Source organism: Pieris napi, chromosome 1 (genome assembly GCF_905475465.1).
Source record: "Pieris napi chromosome 1, ilPieNapi1.2, whole genome shotgun sequence".
NCBI classification, from domain to species: Eukaryota; Metazoa; Arthropoda; class Insecta; order Lepidoptera; family Pieridae; genus Pieris; species Pieris napi.
The window spans coordinates 5,082,805-5,106,431 of record NC_062234.1 but is presented as its reverse complement, the minus strand read 5'-3'; the positions used below and the strand labels follow the sequence as shown (position 1 = coordinate 5,106,431).

Below are 23,627 nucleotides of genomic sequence, written 5' to 3'. Positions count from 1 at the left end.
AACTTTGACAGCTTAACCTACCGTTGAGATATAGATCTTTAATAGTTTTGTGCTTTAGGTTATAAAATGGAAACTCGGCAAAATGCTTTTGTAACTACGCTAAGAATATCTTACCATAGTCACACTAATGCTAAACAATTCTTACACTGTACCAAAGTTCAAATTGTTACTAAATTATTTCGTATTAGATGTTAATAATCCTTACTTACTATAAATACTACTACTAATACTATAAATTAATCCCCCCCACAGCTGTCTTATGAACGCGAAGAAGTCAAAAACAACTGAACGTAATTTTTTACGGTTTTCACCAATATATAGTGCAATTTTAATAGTGTAATTCAAATAAATTCAGGTAAATCGGCTAAAATTAAATAATATTTTTGAAAAGTTAGCAAAAATATATGCCGGCGGTCCTATTAAGTCTGTATAAATGATTAGAATTGGTATAATGACTCGCACATCTTTTAAAGAGCGTGCCATCTTTTTATTAATTTATGCTAAGCAGCCCCATAAATGTTATTTACCTCCTTATAAGATACAGGTATAAAAGAAACGACCAACTCGTACACTGGCCCAATTACTCCTATTTTAGTAATCCTATTAGTTCACTCTTAGAAGACAAAAACTAGGCCGACGAAGGTTGAAATTCTAAATATGTGAAAACGAACGTTGTCAGTCATACTAGACCAAATTATTACATAATTTACAAGCTGTAAAACATTAATTTTAACCACAAAAAACGGCTTCCATTATTCTCATTACAAATGTTTTTTATAAATCCCTCTTTTCCGGCTGCGTCGGTAAAGCTGACACCGTAACCCAATGACGCAATGAGAACGGTACTGTTATTTAAGTATCGCCCTTACGTGCATTTCTCATTTAAGATCTCACAGATTCAATGTCAAGGGATCGATTTATTTGGCAAGTGGACGTGTATACGATTGCCAAATACATAATTCAATGGTGGAAAAGCTTTACGATGAATTCTGCGGATTACTTGCGAGAAAAGATACCTTTGCTGTCATAGTTTCGACATATTTGACAAATTTTAGTTTACCAGTAAAGAGAACCTGAAGCTGCCAAGCATATGTTTAATATATTTTTATCTATTAATGTACAGTTCTTTATAATATTAATGTACTTGTTTTCTGTTTCATATATATGTTTATCTATGTAATGTGCTATGGCTTTCTATATTATCTTAGTGTTTTGTTTTATAAAACCAAACACTATGTTAGCTGTAAGATTAATAATAACTGAATAAATAAAAAATATTTTTTTTTAGGAAAAGCTGAAACTAGATATCCGCCTCTGAAGAGTCAAAGCAAATGGTCTATACAGTGAAATTTATTTGGCAATTATATTTTAACAGAGAGGAAAATATTAGGTTAAAGAGGCAAAGACCAAAAAAGTAGCTGTACTTTAATATTGTCTTTTAGTTTTATTGACATAACTTTCACACATTTGATAATAAAAATTTTTTTTACCGGATTGAAGTTATGTATTTACAATTATTTTTCATAATTATAAATTTAACCGACGTTTCGCGTGCTTTACAGCGTGCGTTGTCATGGTGACTGAAGACAAAAGGTGTTGATTGTCAAAAAGTATCACAGCTGTAGAAAAAGTTGTATTATCTGTATTTGTTTCCCCAGAGTTGGTATCGACTAAAAGATGGAGGGTTTTGGCAGAAATTGCTCACGGTGTCCTCTATAAATATAAATAATTGTAAATACATAACATCAATACGGTAAAAAATTGTTTTACCATCAAATAGTACTTTTGCAGACTGTGTTCCGTGGTCGGTAATACGCTACTTTAAAAGAATACCTTAAAAGAACATTTAATGTTAAGCATACAAAGCTAAAAACCAGAAGCACGGACAGTTGAATTTCTTTTACTACGTACTTTAATTCCAGAAACTAGATAACACTTTATAAAATTGTAATAAAATGCTGCCATGATTTATACGTGTGAATACTTGTGTAAATGACATAACATCTTAAGTAACTTTAACCTTAAGTTATATTCAGAAGAGCAGTAGCGAGGAATAAAAGCCATACGTTAACACTGTGTAACTTTTATGACTCCAGTTTTACAAACGGGCTCACATTAAATGCATTTCAACACTGCTTATAAGTAGGTGTTATATTTGAGTATTATGACCATGGTTACGGGTTTAACGGCTTTCCGTATTTTACCGGGTTAAATCAATTAATTAAAGGTAATGGAGGAATATCTTGTATGAAGGCATTTTAGTGATTAACAATTGTGATCCTTGTAGACTGTGATTTTTTTAAATATGTTTTTGAAGTGAAACTTCTTTAGGCGTATGAGGGTAAAACGTCACGAAGATGTGCAGCGTTTTTGTCGAAGAAAAGGGAGAGAGCGATTGAGACCGATTGAGAGAGAGTGAGAAGGGTGAATTACATTATAGAAATTCTATTTTTTAAATTAAAGTTTCGTAAAGAGAATTTATAAAATATTAATTATTTATATTTTAGGCAAAATAATTTATTGAAATCTCAAATGACGAATTGTCAATTAAAATGCCACGTGTTTTTATAATAAATTTAATTTTTTTTTATAATTTGTATGAATTTTCGACACTTATAATATTTTAATGACAATTAACTTCATTATATTCCTAACATATCTTCCTTTTTCCCTCTCTCTAAGTCTCGGAAATCTAAAGTTTTAGATTTGTATAAATAAGACAAGAGTTAAAAATTACTTTGCCAAGAAGTTTCACTTCTGACATTGTGTACTTTGTACGCACGCACTTTTTTTAACAATTGCTCGTACTGTGATGGAATACATATCAGGCACACAAGTGCCACCCTATATCTTCTATCAAGGGTTGTACCACCACTGCAATATTACTATGTACAGGTTTCACTATATAATAAATATGAATTTAGTTTAAATTATGGATAACATATATGCAAATAACCGCGCCCCCTTAAAATTCGCAACACCGGATGACTAGCATTTATATTTCCATAATACAAATTTTAAGCAATACATAAATTAAATAAGAATTATGGCCAGCCTATTGCCTTTATACATGGCGTCGGATATCAAAGATCACGGTCAGGCGCCGGTCAGCATATGCGATGACATATCATATTTATTGCATATGCCCTGCCAATGTAGGTAGTGATGCATGATCCACTTCTGGACATATGTTACACCTCGAAATATGCTATCGGATATGTCATCTCTGCTTTACCGTGTTAGAATGTGAATTATGACTTTCTTTTGGAGATCTAGAATCTAGGCGAATAAGAGAAGGCGCAGAAAAATATTTAAACATGCACATAATTTATTTTGATCTACAATTTATCATTTTTATTGCCTATGGGAGTTATAGTCGATGTATGAAAACAGTAGATTTAACCTCAAAGTTAAGGGAACGACGCATAACCCTGAGCTTTGAACCTCATCTGTGTATCAAATGATTGTTGTTTCTAACCGTATTAAGACTTGTTCGTACGGTGACGGAAAACATAGTGAGGATTACTTAAGCGGGCCATAGACGGACCGCATGTTGCAGTCAAGACCGACTGCAATATGCGGTCGCCGCACGGCGATCTGCAGTTTCCATACTAAATTCATATTCGTAATACACGGACCGCTCGAGCAGTTCCTGAGCAAACCGCATAAAATACAGAAATCTCTGCAAATACCGATGATGGGTTGTCGACAGGATTTTTAAGTGCTTAAAAATTTCTACCATCAATACAACCGTGAACCCGTCGCGTGGAAAATGGACAAAATTGGGCGAATTTAAAAAAGTTCTTTATTCAAATGTTATGTACATATTGAATACATTAAGGATAAGATTTAAAAACAAGTGTGACATCCGTATGTCAAAAACGTATGGGAATTTGATGTATGAGAGTCATAGTCTATGTCTCGTATCTGAATATCACCTTAAAATCTCACTATTATAAAGCCTTTTGAACTAGAATGTATCGCTCTCAAATAGTTTAACAATGGTGATTGCAAGTCAAACTTCCTTTAGCAATGACAAAATGTTAGGGCTTTCCTTAAGGACATGGGACCCTATGTCCCGTCGGCAATTATAAGGCAATGTTCTAACAGTAGTACACTTGAACATTAGACGGTTACAAGAGCTATATTGTCTGTGAAAATTCTTTGAGAACATTTCACCGTCATGGTCAATTCTATATTACTACCTTTCTTATTTAGGCCAACAGTTAATACAATTACACGCATAATTCTTCTTCCGGTGCCTCACCAATCAGTAAAATTTGCCAATCAATTTCTTATATCTCTTGTCCATCGCAAATCCAAACATCCTTTGACTCGACCCAAGTCCACCATCGAATGTTTCGTAGCGAAGACATTTTGCGCCAACCAGAATTGCCTTTACCCGGATATAATTTATAGATTTAATTTTGATTCTATTACCTAGAGATTACCTAGTGATAACACTGATTTCTTATCTCTGGAATCGTCCGATTGTGACTCCTTCCATAGCATTGACTCCTCCACGCCTACCCTAAATGATACCTTATCCTCTATTTTTCAAAACTTGCCTAAGCACTTCAATGTTGTACACATTAACGCCCAGAGCGTTCCAGCTCATCACACAGATCTCCTTACGTTGGCCTCTAAAGACATCCATGCCATTCTTGTTTCTGAAACTTGGTTCAATCCTTCCCTTTCCTCTGGTACTTACTCTCTTCCTGGTTACAATTTAATTAGAAATGACCGACTCGGCATGCGTGGAGGTGGTGTGGCGATTTACTTACGTTCTCACATCCCCTTCTCCATCATTAGCTCATCGCCACAGCCCCCACCTAGCAATGCAGCCGAGCATCTCCTTATTGAAGTTCTTCTATCCAACTCTAAGCTTCTCCTGGGAGTCTTCTATTCCCCTTCATCATCGGTGGACTACTTTGATTCCTTTGAAGACACCATTGACCAATTTTCTCCCTTATATAAAAACACAATAGTCATGGGTGACTTTAACACATGTCTGCTGAAAAATGATTCTCGCTCCAGACGGCTCCTTTCTTTAACTCACTCTTACAACCTACAAAACTTATATCTTAACGCTACGCATAAAGTCCCCGGTTTTACTCCGTCACTTTTGGATCTTATTTTTGTTTCCTCTCCTCACCTTGTCACTAAGCATGGGCAACTTCCTGCTGTCGCCTTCTCTCACCATGACCTTCTCTATCTCTCCTTTAAGGCGAAGCCACCCAAGCAGAAGCCCACGGTGGTTATGCGTCGCAGCTTTGGTGGAATCGACCATGATAGCCTGCTCAGTGATGCATCCAAAATTGACTGGAGTGGTCTGTACGACTTAGCTTACCTCGACGACAAAGTTGAGTTGTTCACTTCTTCCATCACAAACCTCTATGATAAGCACGCCCCATTGAGACGAGTTAAACTTAAACATTTACCTGCTCCCTGGCTCTCTGATGAGATTAAAAGATTGATTCACAAAAAAAACAGAGCCATAGCTAAAATGAGAACTGCCAAATCTGATGCGGAGCGCGAAAAATATAAAGTAGTTCGCAATCGTTGTAATACTCGCTGTCGTGATGCTCAAAGGCAACATATCCACGACTCAGTATCCAATGGCGACACCTCAAAAATCTGGAAGTTCCTCAAAACCTTGGGGATTGGCAGATCGGCACAGAATGTTATTTCTTCAGCAATAGATATAAACAACCTTAACTCTCACTTCACCTGTTCTCCTGCCCACGATAAGTCTTCTCTTAGGAAGACAATCAATAAACTAGCTTCTCTTCCAACTCCAAACTTCATGCCTTTTAATTTCACTGAATTCACCGAGCGCGAAGTGGAGGGTTGCATCCAGTCTATCTCGTCGGATGCTGTTGGATGTGATGAAGTTAGTCGTGCTATGATCTTACCTATCTTGCCAGCTATTCTTCAAGTTATTACTCATATTTTTAATTATTCAGTTACTAGTGGTAAATTCCCTACTCCTTGGAAGGATAGTTTAGTTATTCCTATTCCCAAACGGCCCGATCCCATTAACTTTTCTGACTTCCGGCCCATTTCTATTCTACCATTCCTATCTAAAGCTCTAGAGCGCCTTATACACTCGCAGCTTAGCAGATTTCTGAATAAAAACTCAATTCTAGACCCTCTCCAATCAGGATTCCGCCCGGGGCATAGCACGACTACGGCATTGGTTAAAGTTTGTGACGACATTCGCCGAGGGATGGATGGTGGGCAGCTCACTGTTCTCACTCTGCTTGACTTTAGCAATGCTTTCAATACTGTGAACTTTGAAATTCTGCTTGGGTTGCTTCGCTCTATGAATATCTGTCCATCCGCTATTGACTGGTTTCATAGCTATCTAAACGGTCGTCGGCAGCGTATTAAAATGAATGATGCTTACTCTCAGTGGAATAATATAAGTGCTGGTGTTCCGCAGGGTGGCGTTCTTTCACCTCTTCTTTTTTCTATCTTTATCAATACCCTGACTGCACATCTATCCGCTAGTTATCACCTTTACGCTGATGACCTCCAAATCTACGTTCAGTCGACACTCGTAGAGCTTCCTCTTGCAATACAGGCGATGAATGATGATCTTGAAAACATAGCCAACTGGAGTAAAGACTTTGGTCTTCAAATTAATCCTGCCAAGAGTCAAGTCATCATCATCGGAAGCCCTTTCTTTATTTCAAGAGTCAAATGGGCTCAGCTCCCTGGTGTTTACCTTGACGGTGTGGCCTTGGCCCTCAATAAGACTGTTAAAAACCTTGGGGTCTTCTTCGACCAAACGTTTTCCTGGGGTCATCACGTAAAGGAGATCAGCCGTAAACTTTACGCCGCTTCTTTTACTCTGAAACGTCTTTCGAATTTCCTTCCTATCCGCACTAAAACTATGTTAGCGCAGTCTCTTCTGCTTCCTATTCTCGATTATGCGGACTCATGCTCCTCTGATTTGAACGAAGAGCTACTTGACAAGATCGAACGCCTGCAGAATTTCTGCATACGGTTCATATTTGGTCTTAGGAAATATGACCATGTGTCTAAATTCCGCAGGCAGCTGGGGTGGCTACCTATTCGATTCAGACGTCACGCTCATCTTCTTCAACTTCTATACTCAATTCTTTTCAATCCGAAAACCCCTTCTTATCTCAAAAATCACTTTAAATTCTTAGGTCCTTCTAACTATATGTTACGCTCTTCTAATAGATGTTTATTGGAAATTCCATCTCACACTTCATCCTTCTTAGGCAATTCTTTCACGATCTCCGCCATTAAGTTGTGGAATACGCTGCCCGACTCCGTACGATTGGCTACCTCTCTATCATCTTTTAAAACTCTTCTGCATAAACATTTCTTAACCTTATCCTATCCTGATCAATCGTGACTTGTATAAATCTAATGTTTCCTTTTACATAACTATTTGCTGTCCATGTATTTATAAGATTAGCTTTTAAGTTTTTAGTCTGTTGTTAATTTTTTTTCTTTTTGTATTACTTTAGATTAAGGTACTATGTATATATGTATTTTTTTATATAACATCTGTTTCTGCACTTCTCGCACGAATCATGTTTCTTTGTTTTTAGTTTTTTCTTTAACTAGGGTTGCCTGGAAGAGATCGCTTATTAGCGATAAGGCCGCCCGTTGCATCCCTTATTATTATTTTTTTGTATTGTGTTTGATTTATTGTTTTAGCAACGAAGTGTTAATAAATAAATAAATAAAAATGAATGTCTGTATTATAGTATGATAACAGTCAAAAATAGTATGATGACTGGAATAGGCTTCCGGAAAGTGTAATCAGTGCACCATCTGTGAACACCTTTAAAAATAGACTGGATAAGTTTCTCCAAATCCCAAATTAAAAGCTGCCAGTGTGTTAAGTAAATAATAATAATAATAATAACACTAACGGCTTGACATTTGCTTTCAAATATTTTAGAAATAAATATAGCATTCTAAGTGAAAGAATTTTTATAATCGGTCCAGTAGTTTGAGTATGTCCGTTACAGATGCACAATAATAGAAGTCTTTTACTCTTTATAATATTAGTATGATATAGCCACATATTTATACGACTCATGGATATGAATTTAAAACAGGGATGATTTTTTAACAACGGAAGAGGTTACTATTAAAAGCTGCCACTTCAACAGAAAAATGTAATTGAATACTAAAACTAGGATAAACTGAAGTCGAATACAAATTAGACCGTTGAAAACACACTGTCCCTACATCCGTATGGCGGCAGTTCAATACTAGCTGAATACAATGCGCGTGCGTCGCATTGCGTTGTCACCAGTCTGTACCATTCATACTGATCGACAATGAAATATTTTTAAACTAGTAAATGACGCGTACATCATCTTGCCTTTGAAAACTTAACACGCGTGACGTAAATACCTAATCAGTTATAAGCCTTCGTCTATTCATTAAGCCCATAATAATGTCTCCTTTACTCAGAATATAGAGCAATTTAGTATTTTGTTCTTAAGTAAATTAGAACTCAAATGAAAGTAATAAAAAATTCTAAAATTATGCTAAGGAATTCCACTATCTTCGGCATTATTATGAACGTAAACTAAAGAGTACCATGGTTTTTAAGAATATTAACGAAACGAAATGAAAAATCTTCGTAACCATGGTAACATATAACTATAGTATATAATTATGCATGTTTTCGTAAAATTATATAGTTAATATCACAAGACAAAAGAAGAAAATCATATTCTAGTGAATGTGATTATTACTTAGAACAAATTTGTTACACTAGGATTAAAGTCAAAGTCAAAATCATATTTAAAAAAAAAATAGACGTATATCGATGAAATGCTTCTAATTTTACATTTACTGCCAGTTCTCAAATCAAAGGCGTAGAACGGAAGAGAAGAACTGGCAATAAACCTCCGCCACTCTTAATCGCCAATTCGCAATCACATAAAATAAAAATATAAATTAGTCACAATGAATAACGTATTAAAATATCATAAAAAAGCAAAGACATCCATCAGTATTATCGATTCACTTTGAAGAATGTATTAACTTTACAATTTAGTCATCACTGTCAATCACCAAGCATTCATATGATAATAAATTCCAAGCACCCGTGCCCAACCTTCCTTTCAATACATCAAAATAAAAATATCGGAAAATGAAGGGCAGTTGGCATGTCTATTATCTTGTCAATTGAAGCCACTTTACTATGAGATGTGTTCACCACAATCTGTTGGTTCGTCTATAAATAAAATGGATTCGCATACAATCCACTTAATTTATAGCTATTTTGGACACAATGTTCGCAAGTGTTTTGTAACCTACCGCCTGCGGACTCCTTATTCGGTAAATTTAAATCGAATTGCAGTTCGTTTATTTGGAAGTAAATACCGGCGGCTTTTAAATCGCATAGTTTGAATGAATGGGCTATGTTGATGTTTTAACATATCAAAAAGTACTCTGTCTTTGTGCTTTTACACAAAAAAGAAACGTATTTGTCGTGCTTAATAATTCAGATTTCAAGACTTTTATAGAATTATTTAACATATTCAACAATAATAATATATAAATAGCACAATACTATATATCAACTAGACGTATAAATATATATACCACGTAAACTAACACCTCTGACCATCACTTTATCATAAATATCAGGTGATTTTCACATATTATAAAGGAACGTTAATATTTTGTACTGAGTTTTATCATAAAATACATTTTTAAACGTTTACAATCCTTTGATTGATATAATAATAGCTATTATTATATCTATGGTGTCGCAAAGATAATATATTAAATAAATAATCAGTAGTTTAAATAAAACCTCTTCATTGAATACCTACTCCGATATCGAATTAAGCTGACTATTATTTAGTACTGCACTAATCCAGCAGTCTTCCAAGGGAACTGGAATTACTAATATCTTTAATTTTTTTATAGCAGTGATCAAGCTTCCAAAACATTCAGCTCAGCCGTAGATTTCCCTGAATCGTTGATATCAGAGACGAAGCGGAATATGATTGTGTGTATTAAAAATCTAAATCTCCGGTGTCGTGAGCGTTACTAAGTCATGAAGGTGGTATAGATTACAGTAACTATTAAATCACCGGACGGTATCTTAGCGATTTGTAACAATTGCTTTACCTAATTCACATTTACTGACATATTTCATTACAGGGTGTTTCTATGTCGCAACACGGGCGCCGCACGAGCCGTTGTAATGAAATTAGTCACGTTTTAGACCTTACCAGATAATTTATATTTCATAAAATGAGCTCTATTTCTTCGCGATACGGGCACACAATTTTATTTGTTTGAAGAATGCGCGTTTCATAATGTACGTTTAGTTAGAGTTTTGATGAAATATTCTAGTTACAGCAGACTTTTATTTTTGCAATTTCAAACATTCCATGCACTATTTGCATACCCAAGTGGTGTCTTATCTTTTTGAAGTTATACTTCTTTAGGCGCGTTATGAAAAATTGATGAGAGTGTGAATGAATTTTATGATGAATTTTACGATGCGCGCGCACCGTTACACAAAATCAACAGAATGAAGTTGCCCACGGAAGATGCTACGGCATTGGACATAATTTAAAAACAACATTCAAATAATGATAGAATTTATGTTACACTCAATGTAAGAGAATAATAACAAATATTTATTTATTTAATTTATCAAATGTAAACTGAACTTTATTGACTATAATGACTCCTTTTCCAGTCTTTGTTATTTAATTGTAATAAACTATTTGCATGCAATCAAAAACTATTTTAAATAATGCCAAAGAAGTATAACTTCTTACGCGCGTACATAAGTAAACGCACCCTTTTTTTCGAAGATGAATGTACTATACAAATATTATCAATACACAAACTAAATAATACCTTCGTTTATCAATTAAATGTATTCATCGTTTTCTTTAATATTGCCGTTGAATATTTCATTACTTCCTTATAATCATTCAAGATTACCATTTCAATTAATACGTTTATGTTATGACCTTTTATCGTTCCTTCAAATGACAGGTCAAGTATGACCAGTGTCATTAATTACTTAATTGACATAATTCCATCAAATAAAGCGATTTATATGTCACGTTTTTAATTTGAAAATAGCAACTTTATTAATCAATTTGGGATTCTGAATAAAAACGACAAACAAATGACCATCACGTATACTCGTTTAGATGTTAATTGATTGCTCTGTAGTAGCGATAGATGTAGTAAAGTGTTTTTTATCGAATTTTGATTTTTATAACATATTTTCCCGTTTTTTAAATACTTTAAGAAATACGAATTATATCTTAGTTAAGTATCAAGAATAGAGGCAATACTTTTGTTAAAAGTTATATAAGAAAGTATTTATATAGATATAACTTCAAAACCAGAAACATAATATATTGTTTTACTACATACTTCATCCTCGACTGGCCCTTCAAGTGGTCATTTGTAAGGCATCAGTATTCAGGCAATCGCGCGCATTATGTCGTTTTATGGGCGATAAAAGCAGTTAAATTCGAAATCAAAGCTCAAATAAACATTGTAAAAACACATTTGCACTTTATTTATATGACAATATGTTGTTATAAAAACACTCTAATTTCCTATACCACAAAGGTGAAAATTGTATAAATAACACAGAAATACATCATTTTTATAAACAATGTTACGTTTTGTATTCCGAGAAGAATTCACTAATCTAAATATTAAGTGCACCAATAAGGGTTTCACAGTAAATTAACACCTTTGCTTGAATTATGTAATTTATTACATTGACAAGGAGTTGATTTGAGATTTAAAATATTTCTCTTAATCGGTGCGAACTCAATTGCGCCGGAGTAAAATATTATGCCCATCTTGCAAATAATATTGTCGAGACAGTAATAATAAAGAACTTCAATTAGCTGAAAGAGCGATGTAGGTGTTATCCTGCATTAATAACGGTACTTTTGTAAATGAACCGACCTGTATGTATCAAATCAACGGGATCTCTCAGATGGCGATAATTTGGCTATACGATATAACGAATTACAAGGTTATGTAACTGTAACGAGCGAATTTTATTTTTAGTTTGGCATGTGGCAGCATTGATAAATTCAGAAGCCTAAGGAAGTATCTTTAAAAAGTTGTCGAAGTTTGATCGTATTGATGAACCGTTTTAGATGTACGATGTTACTAAGCAGTAGCATCGTATAAGGACCAAGACGGTTTTATTATCAGATTTGGTACCCGATGTTGCAGAATTCAATAAAGAAGAAAGAATGGTTATTATACTTACGCGAATTGCAGAAGCATGAGACAATAATTGTTATGAACGTTATTAATTTAAAAAAATTATAAATTAAAATGGTTATGTAAAATCTAACTAAATATTTCTTGTATAAATCTTGATGAGTTTTCCACAGAACTTTTTGAGTGACCTTAATTTGAGAAATTTAAATCTAGTATATTTAAAACTCGTTGCCTCAATTACATGGTATATCCCTTACAAAACGCTGAAATTACCAAAGATTCATTCCGCAAATCGACTTACATTAATTTTGCAAACACTGTACAAAGACTTTCATTTCTTTACATTTTCAAATCGAACTTTGTAAAGTTTAAGAAGCCAGGAAAAAACATAATTAGTTTAATATATTATAAGGGTATTTATTCATAAAATACATCGCAATTATTTATTGCCCGATTATTTTGCTATTTATAAATTTATAGATACGGTTTAAATTTATATGTTAGTTCGATATTAGTTAATCATGTAGTCTAACTCAATTAATATAATTACATACTTGTATGTGAATTTAGAAGGTAATATATCCCTTAACCTTATAGTAGTAGCCCCAACACATTTTTAGTCAATTTATAAAAACATAAGTATAGGGTGCAACAAACAAAGAGCCCGTACGTCACATCGAATACGTTTCAAATAAATGTCATACTTATTACTTATGTCTCAACTCTGAATCCTGTCTCTAAACAACGGGCAGGATCAAAGGTGTAGTATAAAGTTTCAAGTACAAACTTAAAAGTATTGGTTGAAGCGGTAGTTTTGGTATTATCAAATTCTAAATACATTAAATTCAAACTCGCGTGATTGAAGAATGGTTTGCGTAACGGAACAACATTGATTTTGTTTTTGTATTAGATGTATAAAATTATAACTCATATAAAAAGTAATTCTATACAAATAAATATATGTATATGCCAAATAAATCCATTAAAAAAATCTTTATTTTTATCAATATTTCAGTATAATTCTACTCCTGGGTTATATCTGAACCAAAGGACAGCAACGTTTGTAAAATTAAAGACCTTATGAAGGTTAAGAAAATCGCCAAATAGGGTAAGGAGACCTTAAAGGTTTAATCCAGTTCAGAGCATGGAAGAATAGAAAACAAACTACATGTAATTTTACAATTAAAACTTTAATATTCCCATGCCATATGCAAACAGTGAAACAGTTATAAAGCAATAAAAGTTGTAGGTCGCAATATCATTGTCAAAATCAGTACTTAACTAGAATTACAACGATCACGGAAAATAATGTGGAAAAATACGTGAATCATTTATATTTGGTGCCTCCAAGTGTTCTAAAAAATAAATTAAAGCAGCTCACATAGATGAGCAAAAACATTTCTTAACTTAACAAAAATGTAACTTAGAAACTTCAACATTTGTACAAACGATTTATGGATAAAGTAAATATTCAATGTAAACTCGATAACAAAAATTGCGGTTTTATATTTATACTATCTTTCTAAACTTATACAACAAAATAGTTTCTAGATATATTCATTTGAAAATATGTACTACCAAGAATAAAGTGAAAGGAATCGAATTATTTACACTCAATTTACAACGTCATAGAAAATGTACGGTGACGAATCAGAGCACAACGTTTTACTTTTGTTTGTCTATCTAAAAGCATTATTGACGCTTCCAGGAATTGATTTAATAGTGTTTTATCTAAAAAATATTCAGTAGCAGATTTTAATATGTTATACATGTACACAATTACTATAACTTGTAGACATATAACGTAACAGTGTTAATGGATAAAGGGAAAGAAATAGGATCTCACAAATAAAATATGTCTATCTCACACGCTCTAAGTGGTACGGTTTTATCTGCAAGAACTCAAAACTAATAAAGAAAGTAGTATCTTCCACGTCTACTGTCTGTTGCGAAGTCCGTTTTCCCCTATTCTCTATGACGGAAAACATAATCCGAAACTACGATGACAGTTGACAGTGACAATTAGCATAAACTGCGGCTCGTGCTACATGTTCTTTGACTTCCCAGCTACGGCTATAACCTTTAATATTTAGTGAAGAATAGAATGATGTAATAATATTCCTGACTCATTAATATACAAGTAGGAAAGCTCGGGAGTGTACGTAGCAAATTTTTGTCAAAATTAGATTATATATTGTGCAAATTTGGCCCTTTTGCATAACTAGATTGTCAACTCAGGCTAACACTGATCAGTTGATACGTTACATCACACATACAAAGTGTTCACAAGCCACCTGTTCAATACGTATTGTATAATAATTGATGAGCGAATTTCTACGTACATTCTCTCACGAAACAATCAGTGTGTCTATCAAGGACATTATTTACGAGACATTTCTTTTTATTTCAAGCGTATCTGAATAGCATGCAAAGTTATCATTTGGTACGAAATATTGCATATACTAAATTAACACAATGTTGTTAATTAAGAAGTAATGAGTTAATGAAAAATGGGTGATGATTTATATATTTTTTGGAATATATTTTGTTAACCATATGTATCTTAAAAAATAAGTAGTTATATATACTTTACAGGAGTAGATTTTGTTGGAAGCAAACTCTTTTTTTTATATACATGTGTCTTCACTAAGACATCATGAAACATTACGATCTAGCCTACCTTAAGACTTAAAAGTTATTTAAGTCTAACCTAATTTAATAATAAGGATTTTTAACATAACCAAACACATGACATGATAGTTTTTTAATGAACAGTAAGTAGCGTTTTTGTATATAATTTTTTATAAATTCAAAATAAAATAAATATTTCAATATACTCTGAGCATGGTAAAATGATAATATAAAAAAATACAATTATCTGAAATCATCGAACATTTAAATGTGTTATCTATAAATGAATGCGCTGAATTCAAAGGCGTCATTTAAAAAAGTTAATCAAACATAAATTCTCACTTAACTTACTTATCTTGGCTGTATTGTTAGCTTATCTCGAAGATAAAACGCAATTAAAAATTTGTTCTAGCAATGAATACACAACGATGGTGTGATCAACTAAAAGGCTAGCAATGTTAATCTGATTTCACTTTCGTTTTGTGCGAAGGTTGCATTTTAAATTAATCTTAAATATTCGTATGCTCCTTCGCTTGGAATAGAATAAGGTTCGATAGTGTCAGACAGGGTTGGAAAGTTTTACAATGGGACCAATTATTACCTTTAGGATAATGTTGATGTTCTTAGTTGAGTGTGTTTTTTTTGGCAAAATACAGACGAGATAACACTATTCCATTGACTTTACGCCGGAGATAGCCTTATATGAAGCGTAACTTACTGTGAATGTTAATTTTGATTATTGAACGAGAATTTATTTGGATTTTCATAATCAAATTTCCATCGTAAAACGAGGGCTTTGCCTAGTGAAAGTGTTATAAATTAACTTAGCTGTTATCAGCAAAAAAAATCACTTAGGTAATCAGTTATTAAATATTGATATTGTACTCAAACAAAATAATCAGTTATTCAAATTTTCAAATTCAAAAATTATTTATTCACGTAGGTAACACTGTACACTTGTGATTCGTCATTAAAGAAATACATGTTAATGCTTCTAATTTTACATTTACCGCCAGTTCTCAAATCAAGGGCGTAGAACGGAAGAGAAGAACTGGCAATAAACTCTCCGCCACTCTTTTTAATCGCCATGTTTTTTTTTTTACACAACGTTTGTAAGGTGCTGCTAGTTATTCGTTGTATACCAGAATCAGCACCAACAATTTAGATACAGTAGGTAGTCTAAAGCGCTAAATTAGTTTATTTTTCAAACTGATTTATCGTAAGATCTTTACTTGTAATAGTTCTCATTTTATGATTCCCAGCATAGATCATGAAGTAATTAAATATGTAATTATAGACTTCGATACAGATAATAGTAATGTTCTGACAAATAGATCACTCAATTATCAGCACATCAAAGCGTTAGCAATTAGCGTTTCTATTTTTTACTATCCGATACAAAAACCCAACACGTAACACAAAACAAAATAATCGGTCTACGAGAACAGATGTCTGTAGTCATCATCTTAATTAGAAAATACACAGATTTAATAACTTAATTATGTTTTTTGCGTTATCCCATTAGTTTTGTCTGTCAGATCGATATTGTTAGCAAGATGTCAATGACAATAAAAGGTTACCCTTTTGCCAAAATTCGTAATTAATGATGCCTATATAATTCCCTAATCAGAAATTTACTAATATTGCAATATTGGAATTATTAATTTTATATGTATTATTATACAAATTAGTACTTCTCCTTACATTATAAAACTCTTTAGTAAAAAACGTTAACGTTAAAATAACTTTGAAATACTAATATACTACTATTGATTATTATAACATGTTGGTTTTTCTTTTCATCTACGTTTTAATCAATAACAAAAAAACAATAACTAACCTTAAAATATAATAACTAAAATATATTATTAAAAGGAGTCCCTTTAGGCAATTTTCCGAAAATACTGGCAGCGTTCCCCCTTAGAATAGCTAGACTAAATCTTGTCCGAGGTAGCTGCCAGCTCTTCGGTCTCCTGTGATTTCGTCTAACCTTTTTGCTAATTCTTTAGAAAGCCTTATAGCGCTAGGACCCCTAAAATATATATGTATTATATTATAATATAGGCTAATCATTATATTAATGGTAACTTACAATTAACTTAATCTAACTTACATCAAGTATAAAAAAGATTATTTATACTTTATGCAATACTGCTAGCGCCACCTAATGTATAAGTCAGGTACTACGTTGTTTCGTTGCTTCAAAGTGAACGTATGCGCATATAAAGTAACAACGCTATTTACGATCTGATCTGATTACACTCCACCGCCGTAATAAAGTCACGGCGCCACTGATAACAATAATTTTATCGTGGTTGTTTCCTAGAAATCTATTCCATTAAATATTGTTCTTAATTTAATAGTAAATCTCCGTTTTAAAAAAATATTCAAGGGTTTAAGGAAATCAGAGAAAATAAAGATTTAAACTTGAGGTTTCAAAAAATTCAAAAAACTTTAGAGGTGTCAAGGGACACCCGAATGGAACGAAATTCCTTTCGATTAATTTATATGTTAATTGGTATCATAACAGTATGATAGATTTTCTCGACACCAATCTTACGACGAAAAAAAAAAAACAGAAGGAGGTGTTCTCAGGCGGTCACCCATCCAAGTACTGACCTCGCCCGACGTTGCTTAACTTCGGTGATCGGACGAGAACCGGTGTATTACAATAGCAAATAGCAAAAAAGTGTCGTTTTTGCTATTTGCCCCTTTCACAACGCGCGATAAGGAACTTCGTTCCAAATGTTATTGACTTGTTATTATTATTATAATATTAACTATAATATCCAGTAAAAAGGAAGAACATTTTATAAATTGCATTATAAATTGTGAAATCGTGTTATATATATTTATAATTAAGTTAAAAGGCTATAATGTTAATCAACAATAATAATAATATATATGTAATGCTAATAACGTTAACTCGTTTTACTTAATCTAATGTTTTATACTAAAACGTCACCGAACCGAAAGACAATCTTTTTGTTATTCCATTTTATTTAAGCCAAATATTGTATTTACAAGATATATATACTATGTCTGGTATGACGGCTATTACGAATCAACAGAATATAATTCCAAGAACCCAGTTCTAGTTTACCGACAATTAGACCAACCAGTTACGAAAGTGCTCTTAACTAACTGAAACATGAAACATAGAGTAATTGAAAATGTATAAAAACAATTAATATAAAGATGCAAAAGCAATAGTATTTAAGTATAGTATGTAATTTTATTAATGGCTTTATGGATAATCAAATAAACCTTATCATTTGATTACTTAAAAGTTTCAAAACACTCAGCCATTCCATTTCCTTTACAACCTCGATGTATATATTTTTATATATATATATATTATTTTATATATATTTTTTTTTTTTATTGGACAATTCACACCAATTAACCTAGTCCCATGCTAAGCTGGTGAAGCTGGTGTTATGGGTACTAGGCAACGGATATACATACATATTATAGATAGATAGACATATAAATACATATTTAAACACCCAAGACCTAAGCACAACACCAAATGCTCATCACATCGATGTTTGTCTCAGCCGGGGATCGAACCCGGGACCCATGGATTCGCAGTCAGGGGTACTAACCTCTAGACCAATGAGCCGTCAGTCTATAATCCTATTAAAAAACATGTATGTATGTTTAAAAACATATATTTGGAAAAAGTTTTGCAAAAACTAAATCGTAAATTTCTCCAACCACATGTTACGATAATTAAACGAAGTGTTAATTTAATTCCTAATGAAGCGTCAGCAGTACACAAATATGATTTATGTACAATGTTTAACGCTTTATGTACATTAGATAATCTAATGAGTAATTAATGTATGATTAATTGTCTTTAAACGAAGAAATATGTTATTTTCTGTAAGGTTTATAATACACGATATATTATGGATTTTTCGTAAAACTGTAACCACCTGGGGTCAAATAATATGTGGCATTTAATTTAAAAAAAAACTAGGTCATTTGTGCTTTCATGCGATATTTGGTTCTTTGTTACGGAAATTAATGGGCCTTTTTAGCTTATCACATTGTATAATATATCAATTTTACAGCGACGGAGGAATGTATCGAGTACCGTCAAACATTAAAATTCGAAAGGACGACTATATATTATTTATTATTTTCTTACGTACAACTCTTTATTATTTTAATGATTTTACTTTTCAGCGATAAAAACTGGCTTCATACTATTTTCGTGCACATAAACTATTAAACATATTTCATTTTTTATTTATATACGACCAATGCAAATGAAAAACATTATTATTTTATACTTTTCGACGGATTTAAAAGTCGGTTAAATTTTATAATTTCCATTTTTTCTATACTACAAGTTATATATAATCAAGTCCATAAATCTTCTTTCTAATTTATATTAGAAAAAATACTAACCTCCTTTCGCGCTTTTTTCGTTTCGATGTGCTTGTGCCTTTTATGGTCCTATATAGGGTCATCATCTTGAATACACAGAACACTACACAGACACGAATTTACACTTACACTTGCACTTTTTCAAACTCTCGCTTAGCAATCTGAAATAGAGAGATGTAAATTAATATTTATATACACAAACACGAATTAAGGAATATTCGTTGTTAGAAATTGTCTTAGCGTAGTCGTTGTTAGTGGTCAAATGAGACTTGATATTGGTGCAACCGAACCGGTAGTTTAGTTTAGGTAAAATTGTAGGCTTTGTCTTACAATAACTAGTAATAATCTTAATATATATAAATTACGTGTCACGTTGTTTGTCCGGGATGGACTCCTAAACTACCGAACTGATATCAATCAAATTTGCACACCGTGTGTAGTTTGATCCAACTTAAAAGATAGGATAGCTTACATCTCAATTTATACCAGCAATATTATTTTATTGCAATATATTCGTTTATTATTTGATAGTCACAATTCTAACAGATGGCGCTGTGAAAGTACCAACGTTTCACATAAGCTACAATTTAATGGCATAACCACCAAAAAATGGTGAATTGGTGTTCTCCTGCCGTTTCTCTTGAATAGTTTACTACTATGTAATACAACAAAAATCTTAGCCACAGCAACGCTTGGCCGAGTCTGCTAGTATATATATATATATATATATATATTAACACTGAAGCAAATATAATGAATATGGAAACAATTTTTATATATTAGGAGATATCATTCATCTCTCGGTATATCCAATCTGCTAATCAAGTTGTAAATATGTGCTATGGGAAATGTATAACAATTGCATGTATATGAATGGTTGTTTAATCTAGGTTATTTAGAAGGAAAAAATGAACACACAGCAATACAAAACGGTCATAAATAATAAAACGATATCTCTTTATTATTATTATAAACTGGTAAAAATATTAAGGTACGATTCGGTATGTTCTTACTTTTACTTTCTACATTATAAAATAACTTTTAATTTGTAAAATAATTACCCAGCTTGTATGTTAGGCCGCTTTCACATTTTTAAAGAAATACTATTATATTACATCATCTACTTAACCTCTGGAATTTGTATACATATCCTGTACAACCACCTCCGTGGCTTAATGTTTAAGACACATTCTGTATGAAAACTGCAAATTCCCATGTAGCCACACAATTGGCCCCATGAACCACTAAAGGTCTTTAGAACTTTGAACTGGAGACAATTCTATTGTCATTAACAGCAATCTAGGACAAAACTATCTCGTACTGTCAAAACACATTAACTCTTTATAGCAATTGGAATTCCTAAAACCTATCTATCAATTATTTTGAGTGTCAACACGTCAGTAGGGCAACGATAGTAAACGAACCGGTTCATTGACCTACTAACCGCATATTATTTTTATATCGAATAGTTAAGCTAGAATAAACTATTTATAATTCAGTTTTTTACATACGAAAATGTACCTTAATATGTATACCATTTTTTATTATTAATTTGATTTGAGAACTGGTAGTAAATGTAAAATTAGAAGCATTTAGCATTTAATATGTATTTATTTATTGACGTTCATAAGTGTACCTATATGAATAAATGATTTTGACAGTTGACTTCACAATGTTTCTGATTTAGAAAAGTGAATGAAATGTTAGTTTGTGACTATGTTTAAAAACCTGCCCCAATTAAAACATTAATGAACATTCATCTTTACGTTATAAAGATCATATTGTATTTTTGTATGTTTGTAATGAATACATTCAAATCAAGCAATTTAAAACATACTATAACAGAACATGTAAAGCGTTATTACGATTTTTTTTAAAGATGTTATAAAAGCCTAATATTAAGCCTTTTCATTCATTAAATTAAAAGTACATAAAGGATTAATAGTTATGACTGGAGAATGACTGAAGAACCACAGCATGAAATACTTGGAATTGAGTGCTTATTGCTATTTATGGATTTATTAAACTTTTACGAAAGTATGTCGCAAACAATGTAGTTAGAGGCCAACTATTGTGGATGTGGCGAAGTGAAAATTGATTGATCTTCCGACTTTCATTGGCACATATACATTCTTTAAGTAATGTTGCTTTAAAATCTTCGGATTCTTGCACAAATATTAAGGAATTTTATTATTCATTTTTATAGAGAGTTTAGCAAGAAACGCGAGCAGGCTTGGCTTAGTGGCTTCAGCGTGCGACTCTCACCCTGAGGTCTTAGGTTCGAATACCGGCTGTGCACCAATGAATTTACTGTCTATTTGCGCATTTAACACTTCCTCGTATCGTCAGCGTGCATGCCTTCGACCCAGAAAAGTTGATGACGTGTGACAGGCACAGAAGGCAGATCACATACTTTCCTATTAGAAAAAACAAACGATGATCTAACAGATACAAAAATCTGAGGCCCAGACTTAAAAAAAGGTTAAAGTGCCACTAGTAGGTAGGATTAAATGAAGACTTCATCCATCCAGGATATTATATTTTATTGAAAACCCACTAAAATACGTGCACAATACGTAATGCTTATTTTATCCTAGCTTACTTCGCGCCGTCGCTATTCGACTACATCAGAGAAATTAATACGCCTTGTAAATTACTAAGATAATTAAATGAGTTACGAGTAAGTCGGAAAGCCTGTTGAAACATAGTCGAAACTCGAAAAACGATAACAAGCACTTTCAGTGCTGTGTACTACAATGCTCTGCTAAATCAGCACAGATGATTTCATGATAGAGGAAGAACCTTGGACTGAGAGCTAGAAAAACGTTTAATACCGTTTCATTGTGCGATATTAAACTGGAAAATGCAACACGCTTTTCACTCGTTATAATTTGCATATCTTAAACACGAGACATTTTAGTTCTTGAATGGTTAACAAAGTGATAGAAAACTAGTTTGCCACAATTTCAGGATGTTATAAATACTGGCCGTTGAACCAGGCAAAAGTCTTAAAATCGTGTAACACTTTCACTCAATCTGAATATAATATCTTACAAAGTAAACAAAACCTGGATCCAGACAAAACATTCTGACTTATTTTATAACCGCCACCAATGATGTATTGAATTTAAATTCTTGTGGCGCCAAGATTTCTGTTCCCTTGGGAAATTATTTCATAATAGAATAGCTCTTTCAACTTATTCCTTAGGGTTTAATGTCTGTATTGTATGCTACTTATATGCGAAAGTGAGTTTTATAAAACTTAAATAAACGTTGATGTTATTAAAATTGACAAAACAAAGGTAAAATTAAAAATTAATTTAACCAATTTCATGTTTAAAAAAATGTGTCAAATATAAAACCAGATTTTTTTTAAGAATTTTCATTTATTAACCAAAATTAAGCCAGTATAAAGAAAACAAACCACTCATATGTGAATGAGTATACCGGTATATATACTTTCGATATTCATTAACTCAACTATAACTTCGTTAAAATATTATGTTGTAACTACATATTACCAAGTGTCACACTATCAAATCCTTAGATTCTGGGCAAAAAATCTCACCAAACTGGTATTAACTTATTGCACCTACCGATTGACCTCGGTAAGTTTGATCAACACATTCGTTAACTGTTAAAAAATTAAGCCTTTTAATTTATAAAACGGTGTATTAATTGAGTTTGGATAAGTGTAATATGTAGAATACTGTAATCTGTCAAAATGACACAAACAGATTGTTGTTATTTGTAATCTGATTTGCTATTTTGAAAGAGTACCGAGAGTTTTTTTACGCCGGCTTTTTCTCTCGGCCTACACCCTCTGTCTTCTTTGCCGATGAGTAGGGATGCCTACAAATTCAAATTTAATGACGTGGAATAAGTGATACATGTATCTTATGTTCTATAATAAACATATTTTATTTTATTAGATTTTTTTATTTTAATCAATATCTATATCAGGAAAGCCGAGTTTCTTGGATGTTCAGATCTTGGTAATTTTGCAAGTTAGCGTTCAAGGGACATTTATAAGAGTTCATGTATGTGATTCTGGTAGATTTTATTGATATACATAATTGTAAATTTTATTATGGGTTACCGGTAACGTTTTTCTGGGTCTAGGACTTTTTGAATCTGTTTAATTGAGCATTGTTTTTATAGCAAAATTTTAGCACTAAGGTATTTAAAATTGAGACTAAGGTCCACATTCTAATTCGTATCTCAAGACACAAACTCGTCTTGAGCGCCGCTAATATGTCTTCTTCTTCAAACTTCACGCAGAGCAAATGGTTTGACAGCTCTTGAAACTAGCTTTAAGTTAAATTGACATTTTATTCAGGCCTCAGTAAGACTTCTGTATGTCA

At 32.6% G+C, this 23,627-nt stretch overlaps 1 protein-coding gene across 1 annotated transcript in view; it reads right to left on the bottom strand.

Annotated features, from left to right (window-relative positions):
• Nucleotides 1–23,627, bottom strand: part of LOC125057970 — a 133,734-nt gene that overhangs the window by 99,963 nt on the left and 10,144 nt on the right. The window contains exon 2 of the mRNA XM_047662061.1: nt 19,285–19,424. Within this exon, the coding sequence (XP_047518017.1) occupies nt 19,285–19,349 (65 nt within the window). The 5' untranslated portion in view covers nt 19,350–19,424. The remainder of the gene's footprint in view (nt 1–19,284; nt 19,425–23,627) is intronic.